General features: G+C 46.1%; 1 protein-coding gene across 1 annotated transcript in view; it reads right to left on the minus strand.

Annotated features, from left to right (window-relative positions):
• Positions 1 to 1,077: 1,077 nt before the first annotated feature.
• LOC119446175 (voltage-gated potassium channel subunit beta-2-like) overlaps positions 1,078 to 18,391 on the minus strand; it is a 57,829-nt gene continuing 40,515 nt past the window's right edge. The window contains exons 13-17 of the mRNA XM_049664855.1: positions 16,540 to 16,634; positions 15,605 to 15,649; positions 15,495 to 15,564; positions 13,208 to 13,296; positions 1,078 to 12,077 (exon numbers count right to left, since the gene is read on the minus strand). Of these exons, the coding sequence (XP_049520812.1) occupies positions 11,991 to 12,077; positions 13,208 to 13,296; positions 15,495 to 15,564; positions 15,605 to 15,649; positions 16,540 to 16,634 (386 nt within the window). The 3' untranslated portion in view covers positions 1,078 to 11,990. The remainder of the gene's footprint in view (positions 12,078 to 13,207; positions 13,297 to 15,494; positions 15,565 to 15,604; positions 15,650 to 16,539; positions 16,635 to 18,391) is intronic.

Consider the following 18,391-nt stretch of genomic DNA (forward strand, 5'->3'; position numbering starts at 1 on the left):
AAGGTGAAAAAAGGGCCAATTTTTATTTGCAAAATCAGCTGTAAATGCAAGAACGTTGCATCAATTCATTTTCCTCTAGTTCGTTGCACACATTTCTATGTGAGGAATGAGTGCGCAAATTTCATATCAAAATGAATTATGAAAGTTCGCGTTACATGAGGTCGAGCAAAATGTTCTTTTGAGAAAAACGTATACAAATCTTCAAACGATGTGGAAGATGTCAAAATTACGGGGGATGCTTAGAACTTTATAAGAATGTGAAGGCGAAAGCCTAGATGGACCCATATCGATGTGGAATGAAGCTCTGAGCCCACGCGGTGACGTGTACAATTGGCGCGAGCGTGCTGCCGCCGTTCCGTTTCCAGAACGTTCTACGGGCGCCGCCGCTGACATTTCCCTACTCCTCCCCAGCGCCGTTGTGGCCCTTTCCCTGAACGCCCTCCGTTGAGCGTGAGGGATAGTATGGGCACGGCCGCTGGATAAAAAAAAAAAAAAAAAGGTGGCCGCTGGATAAAAAAAAAAAGGTGCGGCCTGCCGCGTGCATCTGTTGTCTGGCATCGACATAGCAAATGCGTCAGGAACGCGCTTGGAACGCCGTCGCGCGTGCAAGCCGACGCGTTCCATCCCCCTCAGCTAGCGCCGTCGAAATAGGTGCTTTCCTGTTTTACCGCGTGGAGCAAAGTATCAACGCTTTTAAAGGCTGAAAAATTGTGTACTATTCTATTAAAAAAAATGAAATTGTAACATTTGACTAGTTTCCATGTTGTTTTTATTTAACGATGCAGGCATGGATACTTCGTGAGCCGGGAGCAGCCTGGGGCGTCGCTGCGACGGAAATCGCGCGGTCAAAGACGCATGTGAAAGCTGCCAGCGAAAATCGCTCTGCGACGTACGCGACAGAACGACTTTTTATCGCCCCAATCGCGCCATATGTGAAACGGCCTTAAGTTGTACTGAACCGGGGACACGTGACCTCACGTGTTCGCCGTTGCGTGGTGGCAGGAACGACGCTAGCGAAAATATTATCCCATTCAAAAACTTTGTGAAGGAAGAATGACTGACAAAGTACACGTGCGCAACGGACAACATGATATGTCAAAACTTTATTAAACTTTTCATCGCATCGTCGACAGCACCATCGCAGCGAACAAAGTGGAACCAGCTGGCTTCACATTCATTTGACTTACCTCTACTATATGTATATGAAGCGTGAAGAGCGACAGCGTCGGCAATATACAAAGCGAAAAGAAAGATTTCCTCGTTTATGCTTGCGAACTACTGTATTCCACTATTTTACCGCTCAGTTACTTCGCCTAGCCCTTTTGTCGCTAGTAATACATCGCGGCATTACAAATGTTGCCGTTGACGTCTAGCGCCTCCAATTAATAAAGTTTCTGTACTTGAAACTTCTCAAGTACACCTCTCGTGGAGAGGTAAACCAGCAACTTCATATATAGTCACACCATTCGAAAAACATACCAGTGACGAAAATTGACGGTATGCTATTACGTCGAGTGACGTCATGCACAAACAGCGCGATGGAGCAATTTCAGAAGTCGAGAGAGTACAGAAAGTATACAAAGCATTTCAGATTGCTCAACGATAGTTGAGGCATCATAATTATTGAACACCGCTATATACGTAGCGTTACTGATGTCTGTACGGCACGGGCATAAAAAATGTTTCCATCTTATTTCGCCGGTACACAATGACAAAAATGGCAGTGCGTTAGAAGGAAAACAGGGCAACGCACGCTGACTTAGACACGCTCTGAACGCTTGTGGATGCAGTTTTTTTGTTAGTATAGCCCATTGTACAGAAAAAGAAAAGCATTGTGCAGCGGCAAACGCATGTCTTCATAGCTGTACAAGATGACGTCACTGTAAACGAAGACAACGCACTGCCTAATTAGCGCCCCTTTGGGCAAGGATATGCTTTGAACACATCGAATTCGCAACGGTAATTTCACAGTACACTCTTGCTGGTAGTTTAAGAATACACAAGTTGCATCACTTAGACTGCACAGAAATGTTTTACTCGTACACACACACACACACACACACACATATAAAAAAGGAACATTAAAGGTCTTAATCTGGTCTCAGAACACAAGCATATCGCACACAATGTTCTGCATGGGTGTGATCCAGGAGTACAGAAAAATATAGCATCGATTTCATGTATCGAAGAGTGTCAAGGAAGCTGACACGTTGCACATACGTCATGAAAACGAATGCTCTGGTCACTGGTGCTGCAGAAACGACTTGAAATTCCTGCGTCATGCGCAGGTCGTCATAACAATAACAAGTAGAATAACATCTATGTATGCCACGGTGGGCTTTAGCAGCAAGTAGTGGAGCTTAAACACGTGTTTGCATAGGCGTTGGCATATTACATGTAATGCCTCAGTCGTTTCGTGCGTTACTGACAAAGGGATGCGCATAAGTGCCAATAGGCACGCCTTTTCAGTACTCATGGTAGTCCGAAGTCGGAACATCGTGCCTACGGTTACTTACCTTCGGCTCCTACTAACAAGGGTTCGTGTACTTAGAAAAAAAAAAAACTATATACCGGATCATGTAGCCGTACTGCAAGTCACCAGATGATTAGGAAAGCCGCGGATTGCACGTCACTGCATATAATTTGTAGGAGTGTCGCGGTACGTAAAGAGGCGCACGAGGCAGAATTACAGGTTTTTTGCAGAATCTGGGCGCGGGGCTTACTAAAAATGTCGAAGGCCGTATATGCATTTTTTCACGAAAAAATAATGATTGAGAAATCATGAGAAAAAAAATTTTTTTTTAGAGAGTGCAGGAGTTTTACTATAGTCATGGTCTTTTTCATTGTCTATACCATATGTGGGAATTGTCTCCGTAAACAGCTTCCTTCACAGAAGCCTCCGCTACGCACGACTGAATCTTTCGAGGACAATTTGAACAAATTGGCGTACAGGTATATACAGCTTCGCGGAAGAAACGGATTCATTAGGATATCAATCGAATGACCTCCAACATTTCAGTTATGCTATGTCCCCGGCGTTTGGGAAATAAACGAAGCCGAACTTATCTTTATGGCCTCTAGAGAAAGGAAAGTATGACAAGCCATAGTTACCGCGCTTAATATGTACAAACATTTTTGTCGTTCGTTATATTAATCATGGCTGATATTCCTGTCGTGAGTGACGGCAAGTTACGTGCAGTTATGTGCGAACGGCTGTGCGCGACCACCTTCTCTTGCAGAGTGAAAGAGCTGCAGTAATGAATGTGCTCGGTCACCTGAGCAGAGTGCATTTCGCGCTGACTGTAATTAATTATTGAACAACACATGTATGAACAACACCTGCCTATGTACGGGCGTCTTGAACATTTCTAAAGCGTTTATTATTCGAGAATCCACGGATCATTAGACCCTGTCGCACTGTACTTCTTGGAAGAAGGATAGCAGCTGAGGTTAGAACTGCGGAAAGCTCTACACGTTCTCTCCTCACAATGTTCGGCTGCACAGCTGTCTCCAAACCCTGCGAATAAGAACGCACTCGGCGCTATAAGCAAGTTCACGGGGACGCGTTATGTTTCGTGAAACGACGACCTGCTCGCCGACAAGCAGTTATGATGGCAAATTCTCGGTCAGCAGGAAGGCTGCTACGAAAAAGTTAAGCATGAGAACAAGTACACCTAAGTTGGCCCAAATATTTTTGACAGAATTCAGCACCTTCGTACGCAGCAACTTCGTGCACAGCACCTATATATGCAGGAGGCACTGATTCCCTACTCTTCTACGCATATCAGTGGGTTGTCTATGAATATGCCACCCCAGGTGAAAATTTCCTGTTGGTTTCCTGCTGGGAGCTGCTGGTTTGTACTGGTTTATGATGGAACCAGCAAGTAACCTGCTGGTTTTCTGCTGGCTTGCCGATGGTTCCAGCAAGGTGCTTACTGATTTTCTATTGGCCCCAGCGGGCTGCCTGCTGGCTTGCCGATGGTTCCAGCAGGGTGCTTACTGGTTTTCTGCTGGTCTTGACAGGCTGCGTGCAGGCTTGCTGCTAGTTCCAGCTGAGTGCTTGCTAGTTTTCTGTACTGGTTCCAGCAGAATACTGGTTCTCTCCTGGGACGCTGCAAGTAACCTGCTGGTTTTCAGTAGGCTTGAGCTGGTTCCAACAATGCTCTCAGTGGTTTTGTTTGGACCCGAACTAACTAGTCCAAGCATTCACTCTTGGAGTTAGGATCAGCTGTTTCTAGTTAAGAACTTACTGCTTTTCAACTCGGTGCACTGATCCATTTAGGGAAGGACGTAGCATAGTGAAATTACAACCCAAGAATGATGTTCAAATGTACATATTAGACCTTACGCTGTAAATCAGTGCACTCTTTTTCCTTCCTCATACAAAAATTTTACCTCCAGAGGCCAAGCGAAGCTGTCAAGATTTCATATTTCTCAACCCTAAATTTGTTGAAAAGTGTACGAAACATGCATTTAAGTTCATGCGGGCATCAGCTTGTTGCTTGGAAATGTTCTCCATAGCGGTGAGTAACGAGTCGGCCGGCTGCCTGCAACCCTGTGCTGGGACCAGCAGCTATCGGTTTCAGCTACTGGTTCCATCACCTGTTGGTTCCATCACCTATTGGTCTCAGTAGCTGCTGGTTCCAGTAGCTGCTGGGAATGTGCTAATAAACCAGCACTACTGGAATCAGTTAAATACCAACAGGAAGCCAACAGGAAATTTTCACCTGGGGCGATTTAGATGCAGCGACTATAAGCGTCGTGTACAGATTAGCCTGACTGTACCTACAATGGCTACGATAACTATGTTCTTATTGACGTAAAAAACAGTCTCGATTCTTATTATATATGGAGTAGTATTACATATCTGCATCTTTTTGGTATATTCCTCCGACACGGAAGAGTAGCTTAACTAAGTAATTGAAATTGCTGTGCAAGTGTACGATATGGCAAAAAAAAAATAATAATAATATGTTCATAACGCTTGGTGTGGCTGAATCAGCAGGCTGCATGCCATGACGCGCAGCAGACGAGCTCTGTGATCGGTGGCACTGTAGCAGCACAGGCTTCGCCCACAAAGCCGCACTGCACCTAAGCCATCTGTTCTTCCGCTGTCGAAAACATAGTTCCTGTTCGAAGGAGCTTCGCATCCGCCGTGACGTTACCGAAATGAGGGAGCGTAATTGGACGGCGCATCCATACAAATTCTAATTGATTTGTACGGCGGTGTACGTAACGCTGCATTCTTAGATCGTAACCGATTAGAGAGAATATTATTTACGCCCAAGAAAATAAAGAGGAAAGATAAGTAGCGGGTAGCAGCAGGCTCTATAATGATAGATGCGCAGCCAGTTACAAGGCACTTGGAAAAAAAGCGGTCGCTCCTTCCTTCTTTCCCAGCGTATGTGGTCAGAAACAGATAACTTCGGCTGTAGTAGATGGTTTGCCCGTGCAATATTTACATTCGCAGCTGGTGCAGAAAATAGTATTTCGGAACGGTTTCATCTTGTGCGACTCCGCCAAAGGGTTATATTGCCAACAAAAAATCAAAGACGAAGGAGCACACAGATCGAATCAAAGCGAAGCGGTGCGAACCGAATCGAAACAGGTATCGGAACAAACCGAAAATAGGCAGTCGGCACGAGGTCAGCAAGCACATTTTTTTTTTCGGCATGTGCGTCTTTCTTAACGAGCATTTGAAACAATTAGTTTATGCTAAGAGCATTTCATCTGCTTTATGTTAGAAGTTTGAGAGCCGGGTTGTCACTATGCACACTTTTGAGTACGACTCGATCGTATTCTGCGTGTTGCTTCAAACCGTGGCGTAAAGCGTCAAAACGGACCATTATATAGACCGATTCTCGACTGGATACGCGAAATAATCGATATCAATATCTCAGTTAATAAGTCTTAAAAGTGCCCTTGAGGATTATTCTTGGACCTCTGAACTCTTACTCTTGCAAGCTCGGTATGGCGGCACTTGTGAATTTCAAAACGAAGAAAAAAAAGAACAACAAAAGACAAAAGCAGCAGCAGTTTAGAAATATGGGGGCGACAAACGCACTGCAAGATATCGCAGGGCTCTCACCAAGTCGCCCATGCTCTATAGTATAAGTTGTAGAGCTGCGATAGAGATCCAAGGAAGGATTGCACTTCTTTCTTCAAGAAGACAACCACATAAGTAGGACGCTGTTTCTAAACTAACTGTCACTAATTACGCTAGCATGGAGTTAAATGTTTCACAGATAAAAAGGAACAAACGATGGTCACATAGCAAAACCAAGGACAGATCCAGCTGCTCTAGCTTAGTTCTGTTGCAATTCGAATCTGCGAAGAAATCCGGTATCAACCGATACCGAAAGGTACGGCACGGCACTGGATCCCCGGTTCTTACAAAGGAACCGATCTGGGTACGCACTCACAAAAACAATTCTTACTCTATGGAGCAGTTCGTAACAACGGACGCAGCCCGAACGTGGCAGAGATTAGCGTTATCAGCTATAAGATTTACGGTAACTGACAAAACAGTTGTTACAAAAGATAAGTCCTGTGAATTCGACCACTGGTTCGTATATGTTATTCGCACTGCAAGTATAATCGATTCAAACGCACAAACGAAAAAAAAAATGCTGTAGCATTCAAAAAGCACCGCACACAAAAACAGAAACGGCGGGCGCATACATTCACTTCCACGTGGAACAATGACACAAGATCGCTGAGCACCACAGTCATAGATAACAAACGACTTTTACATAAACTCTCGTTACAAGCAAAAGTAAAGCCTGCAAATAGACTGAACGCGCATGTATACAGACTATACACAGATAGCATAGACGTGCACTCACGTCGATCCGTCAAACCTGTACAAGAAACGACTCGCGCTCCCATGCATGGGAAAAGGGGCGCTTTGATCGTGTAACGCACACAATCGCAACCACACACGCGCAAAATGAATTGGACCCTCTGACAAACGCGCGGCGCGTATATGTAAATGTAAACCTCAGCGTGCCTTATATATAGACTACACGCCCGACTGCAGGACAACAGCCGATGATTTACGGCTGCGGGCTTGCGGGCACGGCTTCTTTTCTCGTATGCTTCTGGTCGTAGGCGCTCGATATAAGATATAGGCTCCTTGCCCAAAGCCCTCGTATGTCATTACCTTGTTGTCGTTCATATAGCGCACCGCTGAAGAAACGCCGTGTGCCTTGAGTGATCGTGAAAGTGATTTCAGTAATGATGATGTATCTTTCTCCTCGTGTCCTACGCTTGACAAGTCGCGATCCTCGCTATTTTCCTATCTTTTTCGACATATTTGTCGGCTACGCTTAAAGTGCACTAGATGCAAATATTGATTCATGGTTGAATGCTGTTTTCATTGATTGTATGCGTTATGCGTAAAAATAATTTGAAATTTAGCCCAGGTTGCGACAAAATTTTCTTTCTTTCTCTGTGTCTACCATGGTTAATAAACTTTCGTAAGCGACGTAACCTTCTTGGTTACAAGTTTCTGCTTAATCAAGCAGGCGCATTGTAATTATGAAGATTTAATATTGGAGGGATGCGGGATCTCCTACGGGTATAGGGTTCCAAGCGGTTACGTAAAACAATCCGTTATCTAATCTTTGAGTTCGTAGTATGTGTTTACAGCACTGCTTTTCTCGGATACCTGCAATTGTAAACTTGCACAAGTAGACGCACCCAACGCTGTCTTTAAGGTATACGTCTGGCCACGTTATTCAATGTACAACTCTATATATGTATATAGTCTGTGAGTGCCAGACGGTAAAGATTTAACCTGCATTCTAGAAAGCATTGCACCAACGTGAAATGCAGACAAACATTTTCAGCGTGGTTAGCTATTTACAAACACCGAAGGCAGAATCTTCACAATTTCATTGCACCCACTAGTAAATGTTGGTTCATTAAGCAGCATCATATCTAACCACATTTACTGAGCTTCACTGTGGCTGCGCAGCAGCTGTTATGCTGCTGAACACGAGGTTGCGGGTTTGTTTCCAGAACCGTTAGTTGCTGCAGTTTTTCACTATACTGCGTCACTCATGATCCAGGGTGACTGAATTGGTTCGGAGCGTTAAAATCAATCAATCAATCAATCAATCAATCAATCAATCAATCAATCCAATCAATCAATAAATGCTGTAACTGCAGCGTATCTATGCCGTAGCACTGCCCCTTCTACATCATGCATTAGTCATGCAGAGCGCCACTTATAACTAATTATGTAGCGGCAGCACTTTCTATAGACCTAATTCGCAGTATCATTCATGTGTAATGACTCAATCGCGTGCATACCTGTATGGTTTCCTTGTTTGCTCTGCAGCACCATATAAAAGCTGCGGAGGAAGAAAGTATCGCTATTCTCTTTCTTATTGACGGAATAGTTCTTCAACCTTCTACTGAGGGTCATTACTTACAAGCGAAGCGTCTAGTATGTATACTTGTCACCTTGTATTCACACGGGTGTTTATTAACATTCACGAGCAAATAAGAAAATCAATATACAGGGTGTTGCGGCACGGCGTAGGAGAATGGTGGCAACGTTCATATAAATGGTAACGTGCGAATAACGATGGTATCATTTTGTGTACAAACAAACAAACAAAAATAGAGAGAGAGAGGTAGTATAGCGTTGCTTCGGTTTCTTGAATCCGCGAGGAGGCCACACGAAACACCGAAACAAACATACCGTAACAACATATAGACAGCACGTTAGAGTAAAATTCGACATTGGTTAATTGAGGCTGGGTATCGGAAGCGAAGGTGACACGAAAAACATAAACGACCGTGTCGCCGAGAGATGTAGAAGGTCGAATTGCTGCAAAAGCTACAGCTCACAGTGAAAGCTGTAGCTTTTGGCTGTATACATATCCTATGCTATGCAGTCATGCCCCCTTGCGGACACCGCGTGCATGGCGAATACAGCGCGTGACTGTACTCGGGTCATGTGACTGCGTTTGTAACGCTTAGTACCGGAACAGGAAATTATATAAGCAACTGTAATAACAAACTATCAAGTGTGACACATGTGATCAGTGGTTTCTGCGGGGAACAATAGGCAGAGGTAAAAGTAGATTGAGAGAGAGAGAGAAAAAAAAAAAAATAACACAGTCAAGCAAAGAGATGCGCCTAAATACAGAGATATTCTTGAGCCCTGGCTGTGTCGACCGAACCCGGGGAGTGAAAAAGACTGCAGCGTCGCTCGTAACGAACGCCATCGTTTGACCCAGCGGTCGTTTCTCTTGTTCGTCAATGCCAAGCGAAGTCACGTATAATGCAAGAATTGGTCCTGTGGCATGCTCCTGTCAGGTAAGCAAAAAACCGTACCGCCCATTGTGTACACATTGAAAGGCAACATCCGTGCTTTTACTTCAAACAAGGACAACATACATGCTGATTTTGATGTGTCAGTTATTTTGCGTTGCCGCAGCAAGGGGCTTCTTTGGTGTTGCTTTCGCGCGCTGTTCATCAATTCAAGCGTCCGCCTTCCTAAAATTCCTTCGTCGCGTGCAATTAACGCGCATTTGATTAGAAAGAAAGCGTCCCGACATTTAATGTTCATATGCATTTCCTTTTCGGGCTAGCCCGATCGCGCAACACTTCTTTCTTTCTCTTCGTTATACTCGTATGAGGCGGCCAGGCACACAAACCGAAAACGAAACTATACATTCCAGGCACGCCAGGACGCCGGATCAACAAAATAATTATCATGCAGACACCGCGATATTGTGCGATCTAGCTTCCAGTCCAAGTACGTCATTCTTTCCTTGGTCGTTAGATATGCATACACAGACAAAAATAAAAAAGAAAGCATTAGAATCGACAACGTACGACGTGTCAGCTCGCAAGTTCAAGCTCGTAACATGGCTTGGTTATTTGGCCTCGGCAGGAAAATCAGGATTAAATCCAGAAACTCTGCAGGAAGTCTCTTTAGCTTTTTCGTTTTCTTTTATCGCTCTCCGATAGCCCTCTATTCGCTGTCTGCAGACGTCAAACCAACCTGCTTCCGTGTATGACAAGCAGCGTACGAACGGCCTGATGCGTTCTTTATATAGGCTCTTTTGCGTGAGCTCTGCAGCGAACGTTATATGCCGGCGCAAATCTGCCGGGATATTTTACGCCACTGTTTTACTTACCACTTGTTATTTTTTTCTTCTCCTACACGAAGATTGTTTCCACGCTATGTACGTGATATGACCAAAGGCTAATTGAGCCTCTTCGGCAGCTTTTTTTTTTGTTTGTTTGTTTGCCGTACTTCTCGAGCACGTATTGCCGGCGCCTCTAATGACTTCGCCTCCCAAATGACGCGCGCTCCGTCATCTACGGCGACGTCGAGACGTTCTCCAGCGACAACGAAACAGCGCCTGCTAGATTAGGCTGTAGGTAATTGCACGTTGCAGAAGGGGAGTGACGCGTAATATTGCGTATTGAGCGCATAGGCACGGCTTTGACTTCCGCGTATACCGCAAGGTCTCTAGTTTTACGCACGGTCTTTTCGACCTCCAAATTACGCGGAGCTGTTGTTCTGCGTACGAACATTTGTAGACAATTATGTGGCTACTTCGCGTCTTACACGCACACTTTAAGGAATTTTGTCGTGTAAGAAGTTTACAGAACGTCCAAACCTGAATATATCGAGCTAAGAAAAGGTGGCAAGACACTTTTTTTACCTGAAAAAAGAGAGTTAAAGTTTCGATCAAAAGGATTAGGTACGAACGAAAAGATGATAGAGTGAAGCGTCGGGAAAAACAAACAAGCTTAACAGCAGTGACAGGGTTTAAATCTGACGCAGATGTGTTAAGACTGAATTGGTAAAAAGAGAGTCAATAAGTAGCTCACTGCAGGTTTGTTCATGAATTAACCTGTGTGGCATCCATCTTTGCATAAGGAGTAAAAGGATTAAAAGCTGCGCTTTTCAGCAGAGACACGCTATAACATATTAATCATGCCAAGGCTCTTGAAAACAATTTGTAAATGCGGCCACGGTGGACCTACTTCGCTGCTTGGTAAGTGGCCTTGTCCAATTCAGCTACGGCAAGCATTCACAGTGGATATGAGAAGCATGTCTTCTGACTTTAGATTCTATTCGCAACGGCGGATTAGCAGAAGCGTACAAAGAGACAACCTGCGACTCGATCGGCCGCTGAGGGCCCAAGAAACACAGACGGTGCTCGTCCTATGTTCTTCCCGCCTTCATCCGTTTGCGCGCTGGATGCCAATGAAAAGCACAGGTGGTGTTATCGGTATCTGAGTAGTCGCTTCCGTTTATTGTAAGCGAGATGGGCATGTCTCCCTTACGATTTTTTTCCTCGGTAAAAAGCAATCAGAACATGTACAGTAGAATCTTGTTATAACGAAGCTGAAGGGGGGGGGGGCGAGAATTACTTCGTTATATCCATTATTTCGTTATATCCCGTTTCGTTATAACGAGGTTTGACTGCATTGCGTACGTCATTGAATCAGAGGGCGCGTGTGGGTCCGTCAATCGGAAGTTCGTGGAACGGTTTGCTGCAACGTGGTGCACAACCGGATCACAGGTATGGCCCTTGCATTCGTTCTTTTTTTTCGATATCGGTGACAAATAACTGGACAGCGAACGCGACAGAAGCCGCACCTGGACGGTGAAGCGTCACCGCTATAGCGCAGACTGTAACACGGTATAGTTCACCAAACAGCTCGCTTCAAGGTTTCGCGTCGACAGGTATGGTCACCTGACCGCGCACGGAAGGACAAGAGAAACGCCCGCGGGCGCGCAACGCGGGTCCGTGTTATGTGCGTATAAAGCGCTACTGGATAACACAGGCGTGCGCGACGCTTGCGAAGAAGCGCTGCACGCGGCCTCCGTCTTCGGCCGGGCCCGGGTCGTCCAGGTCGAGCGCGATGTGCTGTTGTTGCTGCGGCAGCGGCTGCTGCGAGCCGGGGCTGTCGGGTATCGGTGCTCTGGGGCCCAGCCAGGGCTCCTGCAATTGTCACCTGGGCGGGGGCACCGGCCGGGGCCGGTTGTCCAGCACCTTCTCGATCTCGCCCATCACGGTCGACGTCAGCTTGGGAACCACCTGGACGCGGGACGGAACCAAGTTGACCTTCTTTCTCCCGTATACCCCCACCAGTGCAGGGCTCGGCAGCCTGATTAACCTCCTTGTACCATTCCGTTTTTGATTCTCGCGTTATAACTCGCCGCGATATCCCAGTGGTTATGGCGCCGCACTGCTGAGCTCGAGGCCGCGAGTTGGCCGCGGCGGCCGCATTTTGATGGGGGCGAAATGCAAGAATGCTCGTGTACTTAGACTTAGGTGCACGTTGAAGAACCCCAAGTGGTCGAAATTATAATGCGGGAATCACCCACTACGTACGGCGCGCCTCATAATCAGACCGTGGTTGTGGCGCGTAAAACTCTGGAATCGAAATTTTTTTTCTGACTTTATATCTTCAGATGAGCCCGCCTGGAAAGACTTGTTGGCCATCTGATATGGCCTAGTGCGACATATATATATATATATATATATATATATATATATATATATATATATACTAATTGATTTTAAGAAATGACAAAAATAATGGAAATGAAAGTGGATGAAACAAGATATATATATATATATATATATATATATATATATATATACTATCTGCTGAGGTGGTTCAGTGGCTCTGGTGTTGTCCTGCGTAACATGGTCGTGGATTCGATTCCTGGCTGCGGCGACGGCATTCCGACTAGGGAATGCGGAAATGTTATCCTACTGAGATTTCGGTGGAAGTAAAAGCATGTCAGGTGGTCAAATTTAAACTGAGCTCTCCACTACGGCGTCTCGAGATCAAACTGGATCTTTGACGTGCAAAAAAAAAAAGGAAAAATTTGAAAATGAATAAATACACGCACTATACTTATCTGAAAAGTTCAAAGACCTATTTTACAACCCCTACGAGAGTTGTGGGATCCCACCTTTATACTATGCCCAACTATTCGTGCACTAAAGAACTTTTGAACTTTAATTTGGCTATAGCGATTACTGATTGACTGCGGTTACGGGAAGCCGTGGATTAACCCCATGCAGGACTGGCCAGGTTTATAAGCTTTACGACAAAGGCGCAACTATAGAGTGAGAAGTGATGAGCGAGTAAAAGTCACGCAAGGAACTAAGAGAACGCAGGGCGTTATTGCAGAGAGCACGTTTGAGGCACGCACCTGCAATGCGCCCAGGTGGTCGTACAGCTGGTCCACCGAGGAGGCGCCCACAAGTACGGTGTGCACGTGCTCGCTCTTCAGGCACCACGCTGTTGGCCGGCATGCACCAAAGGAGTAACACGCCGGCAGTGTCAGCGTGTAAACAAATTGGCTGGTATAAAGGGCGATGCTGGGATAAGTGGTGCAACGTAATAAAATAACAGCGAATCGAGACGAGGACAGAAGATTGTGCGATGTCTCGGACTATACGCAAGCCTGTATGGATCATCATCACATGTGCTTAGTGGTGAATCAAATGTTTAATACAGCGAAAGAAGAAACCAAAAGTGGGGCAGGGAGATTGGTATGGCCCACGATCGGTTCGTTTTATTTTAGAGATAATAAAAAAAAATCCACGCATCTCCACGAAGTGAATCATGACGAGTGGGCGAAGCACTGGGGATCGTTCTATACCGTAAATCACCGGACATGCCCACTCGCGCATGTAAATGAGTGACAACGCGTGTGTACAGTATACACAATGTTTTATTTGTCATAGCTCGTATGTAGTGTTGAGTTCTGGATTCCGGTTTCCATTCATTATCACTGCTTCGTGGTTCGTGAAATGTAGAACCAATGGTTCTTCGATCGGATCTAGCCTGAAGTTGGCAAAGACAAGGTCTATGCACGTTCCCCTGGTGGTTGTTGGTTGCTTCCAGTCATAAGAAATGCATCGTAGAGCGTATCGAGACGTCATATACTGCACAAGCCAGTCGCTGTCCGTGATGTCTACGTTGAAGTCTCCGACAAGTACGAAGGGGTTGTTCTTGTACTTTGTTTCGTATTCGCGCATGGCTAGATCGATGCACTTTTCTACGTTGCCCCGGGAAAGATTCGGGGCCAAGTACACTGTCATGACGACAGTTCCGTCGGATAGTTTTATTGCAGCGTGTTCGCCGTTGCGAGATTGGCTCGTTATTGGTAGGTCGAGATACACCGCGGTCGCTGGCAATTTCACGTACATCCCAACACCACCCGCCGAACGCTCTGCTTCTTCTGTGCAGACGACGGGGAAGAATCCATTGATGTGCGGTCTCGCGTTCCACGTTTCGGTAAAGCAAAGGACGTCTGCTTTCGTTAGTGTGGGATCTCGTTCGAAGTCTTTTGCGTGGGCATTGAGGAAGCGCGCCGCGGAGAGAAGAGAAGCGGAGGTCGGGAAGTGAGCTAGGAGCTGGCGAGGAGGAGACCGCGTGCGCATGCGCCCGCCCTCCTCCGCCCTTCTGGTTGCTATGGCTACGGCGCGGCCAGCGTTGGCCGTGAGCACGGACAACGTGGACGGACGGACAAGCCTCGACCCTAAGGTGTTTCGCCCCTAAAAACAAATACAATATAGAGAATTAAGGGAGAGAATGAACTCTGGGCGCGCTGCACGATCATGATGTATTATGATAGTTAATAGGTGAATTTGGACACTAAACAATGTTCACAGCCTGCAGGATTCTGGCAGCAGCGACGTTAGACGTTGTCAGTATAGTGTGAATTACGCTAAACGCACCCATTTTACAATGGTAACGAGATGGTGGTGGTGGTGGTGATGTTGCAGCAAGCGGGGTTAGCCTGACATACATAGCCGGCAATTTTCCCGCCTGAGCCTCCTATGAGTTGAGATCAGGTGTGTGTCACCAGGTGTAACTGCAGCACGACCCGTGGACTTGTGCATCGGAGAGACGACGACGGTACGATTTCCCCAAACTTCTTCATTTCAATGACCACACGATGCAGCCTGTCTTTATGTATTTGCCTTTCTGTTCTCAGCAGGATATACTGACGCTTGGGGTCAAGCGCAATGATTGCACAGAGGTCAAGAGCGCGCTCCTGACAGACAAAGCAGCTTCCGAAGCACTAGACAACCAGGAGGGCGAAATGAGACAATGCATCTCGCAAAAGTAGCCGTGCACTGTCACATCCAGCCGGTTTCGCACAATGTTTTATCGCTGATGTCGCCAGCTCAAACCTGAGAATGCACCTCGCGCGTGCTAGGCAGTGTCTCGACCTTCGTACACCAAAACTTGCTTAAATAATCAACAAAGTTGACCGTGCAAAACATGTCTCTTATACATGCCACAGAATCACTTGCGATTCGGCTTTCACCGACCCTCTGGACAAGCGTCGCTGTCCTGTCAAAGCATACAGTGGCGCGATTACGTACAGCTAAATTCTGCGACGCGTACGGAGGATCTATCGTGAGCACGAGGGATCACGAGATCCCTTACAGCGCGCCGTAGTTTCGTAGTAGTATTGCACGTACCGATGGTGAGCTGATTACAGCTGCAGCCGAGCCTATCGGCGATGTACGAGAGCTCCTGCAGCTTGGAGTGTTGCCGCGTGAAGCGGCCGCCGGACTCCTTCGCAGATGGCCTTCTCCGGACGGTCCACCTTGTCCGTCACGGCGGAAACGTATTGCTGCGAGCCGCAGCGAGGAATACGAGGACACTGCTTTGGCTTCTTGCAGTGACACATAGAGATGCACACTTGTCACGCTTAGAACACACGGGTACAACAGTAGGCTTTAAAAGCGATATTGTTTAGTTCTCATCCGTGTGGTTTCTTTTTCTTCCTTCTCGGCGCACACAGTGTTCCTTCTATACATTACACGGTAAACTTCTGATCTTGGTACCATGGTGCGTATATTTTGTTATTGACGAGCTTCCTGTTCAATTACTGCACACTTTTATTACGTCGGTTCGACTCTTTTCGCACCGCAGAGTGGTTTTTTGTTTTTGTTACCTCAACGAAAGAAAAAATTGGGAAAAGCTTTTCCGTCAATTTATTGACGGATATCTTTCTCGAACTCATTACATGTTACCACCAGGAAGTCTCACACCACTTAATCATTTAAGCACAAGCTAAGGTGTTATCTTCTGTCTTTGTAGTTCTTTTGTCGTCTTCCCTCCCCCTTTCTTTCTTTTTTTTTTTGCGACTGTTGCTTGTTGCAATGTATGGTACTTCAATGATTTTTAATACTTATAGCACACAGCCAGTACACCGCGAGACACTCCGAAGAAATGAAATAAATACGAAAGGCACGCAAGGTTAATCGGCATAATGCCAACAATGATACATTATTGCTATGTGCGTTAGCTGAAAGTATGAAACGCGTTTGTAAGAATACTTTAAGAGCATGAACTATTTTAATGTTGACCTTTAGGTGTCCACTGCCACCTAATCAGGAGACCGAAATGCGAAGTCGCTACGAAGTATACCGGTTGGTCTAACCAGCCTTGATCTGATGACGAACGTGAACAGAACTGGAATTTTCAGAGAAGCGCGCAAAGCATCGGGAAGGCTCTCACCCTGAACGAGCCCCTTGAGAGTAGGTTGACGCCTTCGTCAAACTTTCCCGTCAGAACGCCGAAAGCCTGCGGCGACCACGACATTGTGCCGATTCCTGCGCATCGAAAGCATATATTGAACCAACAGTCCCAGCACCCACAACTGTTTCACCGTCACTCTCGGTGGCTTAAGTGTGTTGCTAAGCGCTGGGTTGTGGGTTCGATTTCCGGGTGCATTGCGACGGGGGCGAAACACAAAAGCGTTCGTGCACGTGGACTGGGTTACACGTCGGTCGAAGTGAGCAAAACACCCTGATCGGCTTTGCGACGTAAAAAAAGACACGAATTTTATGTGTTAGCGCAAAATACTCTATCAGGCATGAGGTTGACAGACGCAATTGCCCGTGTATGACTTCATGAATGTCGTTCTTTGCTTTGCGCAATTTTACAGTGAAGCTCTTAAGGGGACTCTTAGACGACCGTCTTCGTGCGATGGGGTATATTTCACACGAATAAACAACTTGCTTGCACGTGTTTTTTTTTATTTTTTAAAATTTTGTTTAGGCCAGTAATACGTAATTTTTGTTTTCACGTCGAGCGTTTTACCGGCTCTATACGTCGCAGGCCAAACAGGAGTTTGTACGGCTGCGGTGGTGAAAGCCAACGGCGTGGGGCAGCAGCGCAGCTTTAACGGCAGCTCCGAAGCGGTCGCATGCGATCAAGGCATCGGTGAGGAATCACGCCTCTAAGAACAGCCAGAAAACACTTCCCAATGAAGTGTGTGAGAACTGTGTCATATATACAACTTCCATGTATGTGATGTAACCGTTGGTCATACTGGCATAAACATCTGCGAAGCGCTTTTGTTATGTCGTAGTTTTGTTATGTCGCATGCGCTCCACGTCGATTACACGTATACCTGCGTGTGGTCCGCTGTATAATGAGAGAGTCGTTAGTATACATCCCTCTTATTCCTTGTCTGTTCTGTGTCTGTTCCCGAGAGGGAACGAAATGCAGGGAGGTTAACTAGACTTTGCCCACTTCGCCCACAAGTTTGCGTCAACACCTCCTACAGTTGGAGATCAACCTGCCCAACAGTAAGTATTGAAGGCAACCCGCCACGGTAACATAGCGTTGCGGTGCTGAGCTCGAGCTCGCGGTTGGGATCCAGGCCGCGGCAGCCGCATTTCAATGGGAGCGAAATGCAAAAACGACCGTGAAGATAGATTTAGGCGAAATATTTTGAATAGCTCAAGGACGAGGGACGAAAAACAACGAAAGACAGAGCGCCATGTCTTTCGTTTTCGTAGGTATATACTTGATTGTCGCGCAAAATATGTTTCGCGAAAAGGGGACAGAAGAAAGAAGACAGTGAAGCGTCAATTGGCACTTCAATTCTTTCGTCTGTCTCCTTTTCACGAAATGCATTTCGCGCCACTATCAAGTATACCTACGAAATTTAAGCACCAACTTGTCCAAGAAGAAGTTCTTTTGGAACGTCTTTCGTTGTTTCCCTTCCTTCGTCATTGCGCTATTCAAAATCACTTACCACGGTATTCCAACTAGGCCCAAATTACTGCGATTGGTGTACGTTAGAAAAAACCCAGGTGGTCGAAATTAATCTGGAGTCCCACTCTACGGCGTGCTTCATAATCAGATTGTGTTTTTGGCGCGTAAATCCCCAGAATTTAACTAATTAATTTAATCGGTCCTTAAGGCTGTGGATTCAATTCGCAAGAGCCGTTTCAGCGAAATTGGCGTTCTACAGTGAAGTATAATAACTATAATCAGCCAATTATATGTCCACCGGCGGAAGAAGTCCTTCCGAGCGGTTTCTAATTACCTGTAATAATTATCCTTAGTAATTACTGGC

The sequence above is a fragment of the Dermacentor silvarum genome, chromosome 3 (assembly GCF_013339745.2).
Source record: "Dermacentor silvarum isolate Dsil-2018 chromosome 3, BIME_Dsil_1.4, whole genome shotgun sequence".
Taxonomy (NCBI): Eukaryota; Metazoa; Arthropoda; class Arachnida; order Ixodida; family Ixodidae; genus Dermacentor; species Dermacentor silvarum.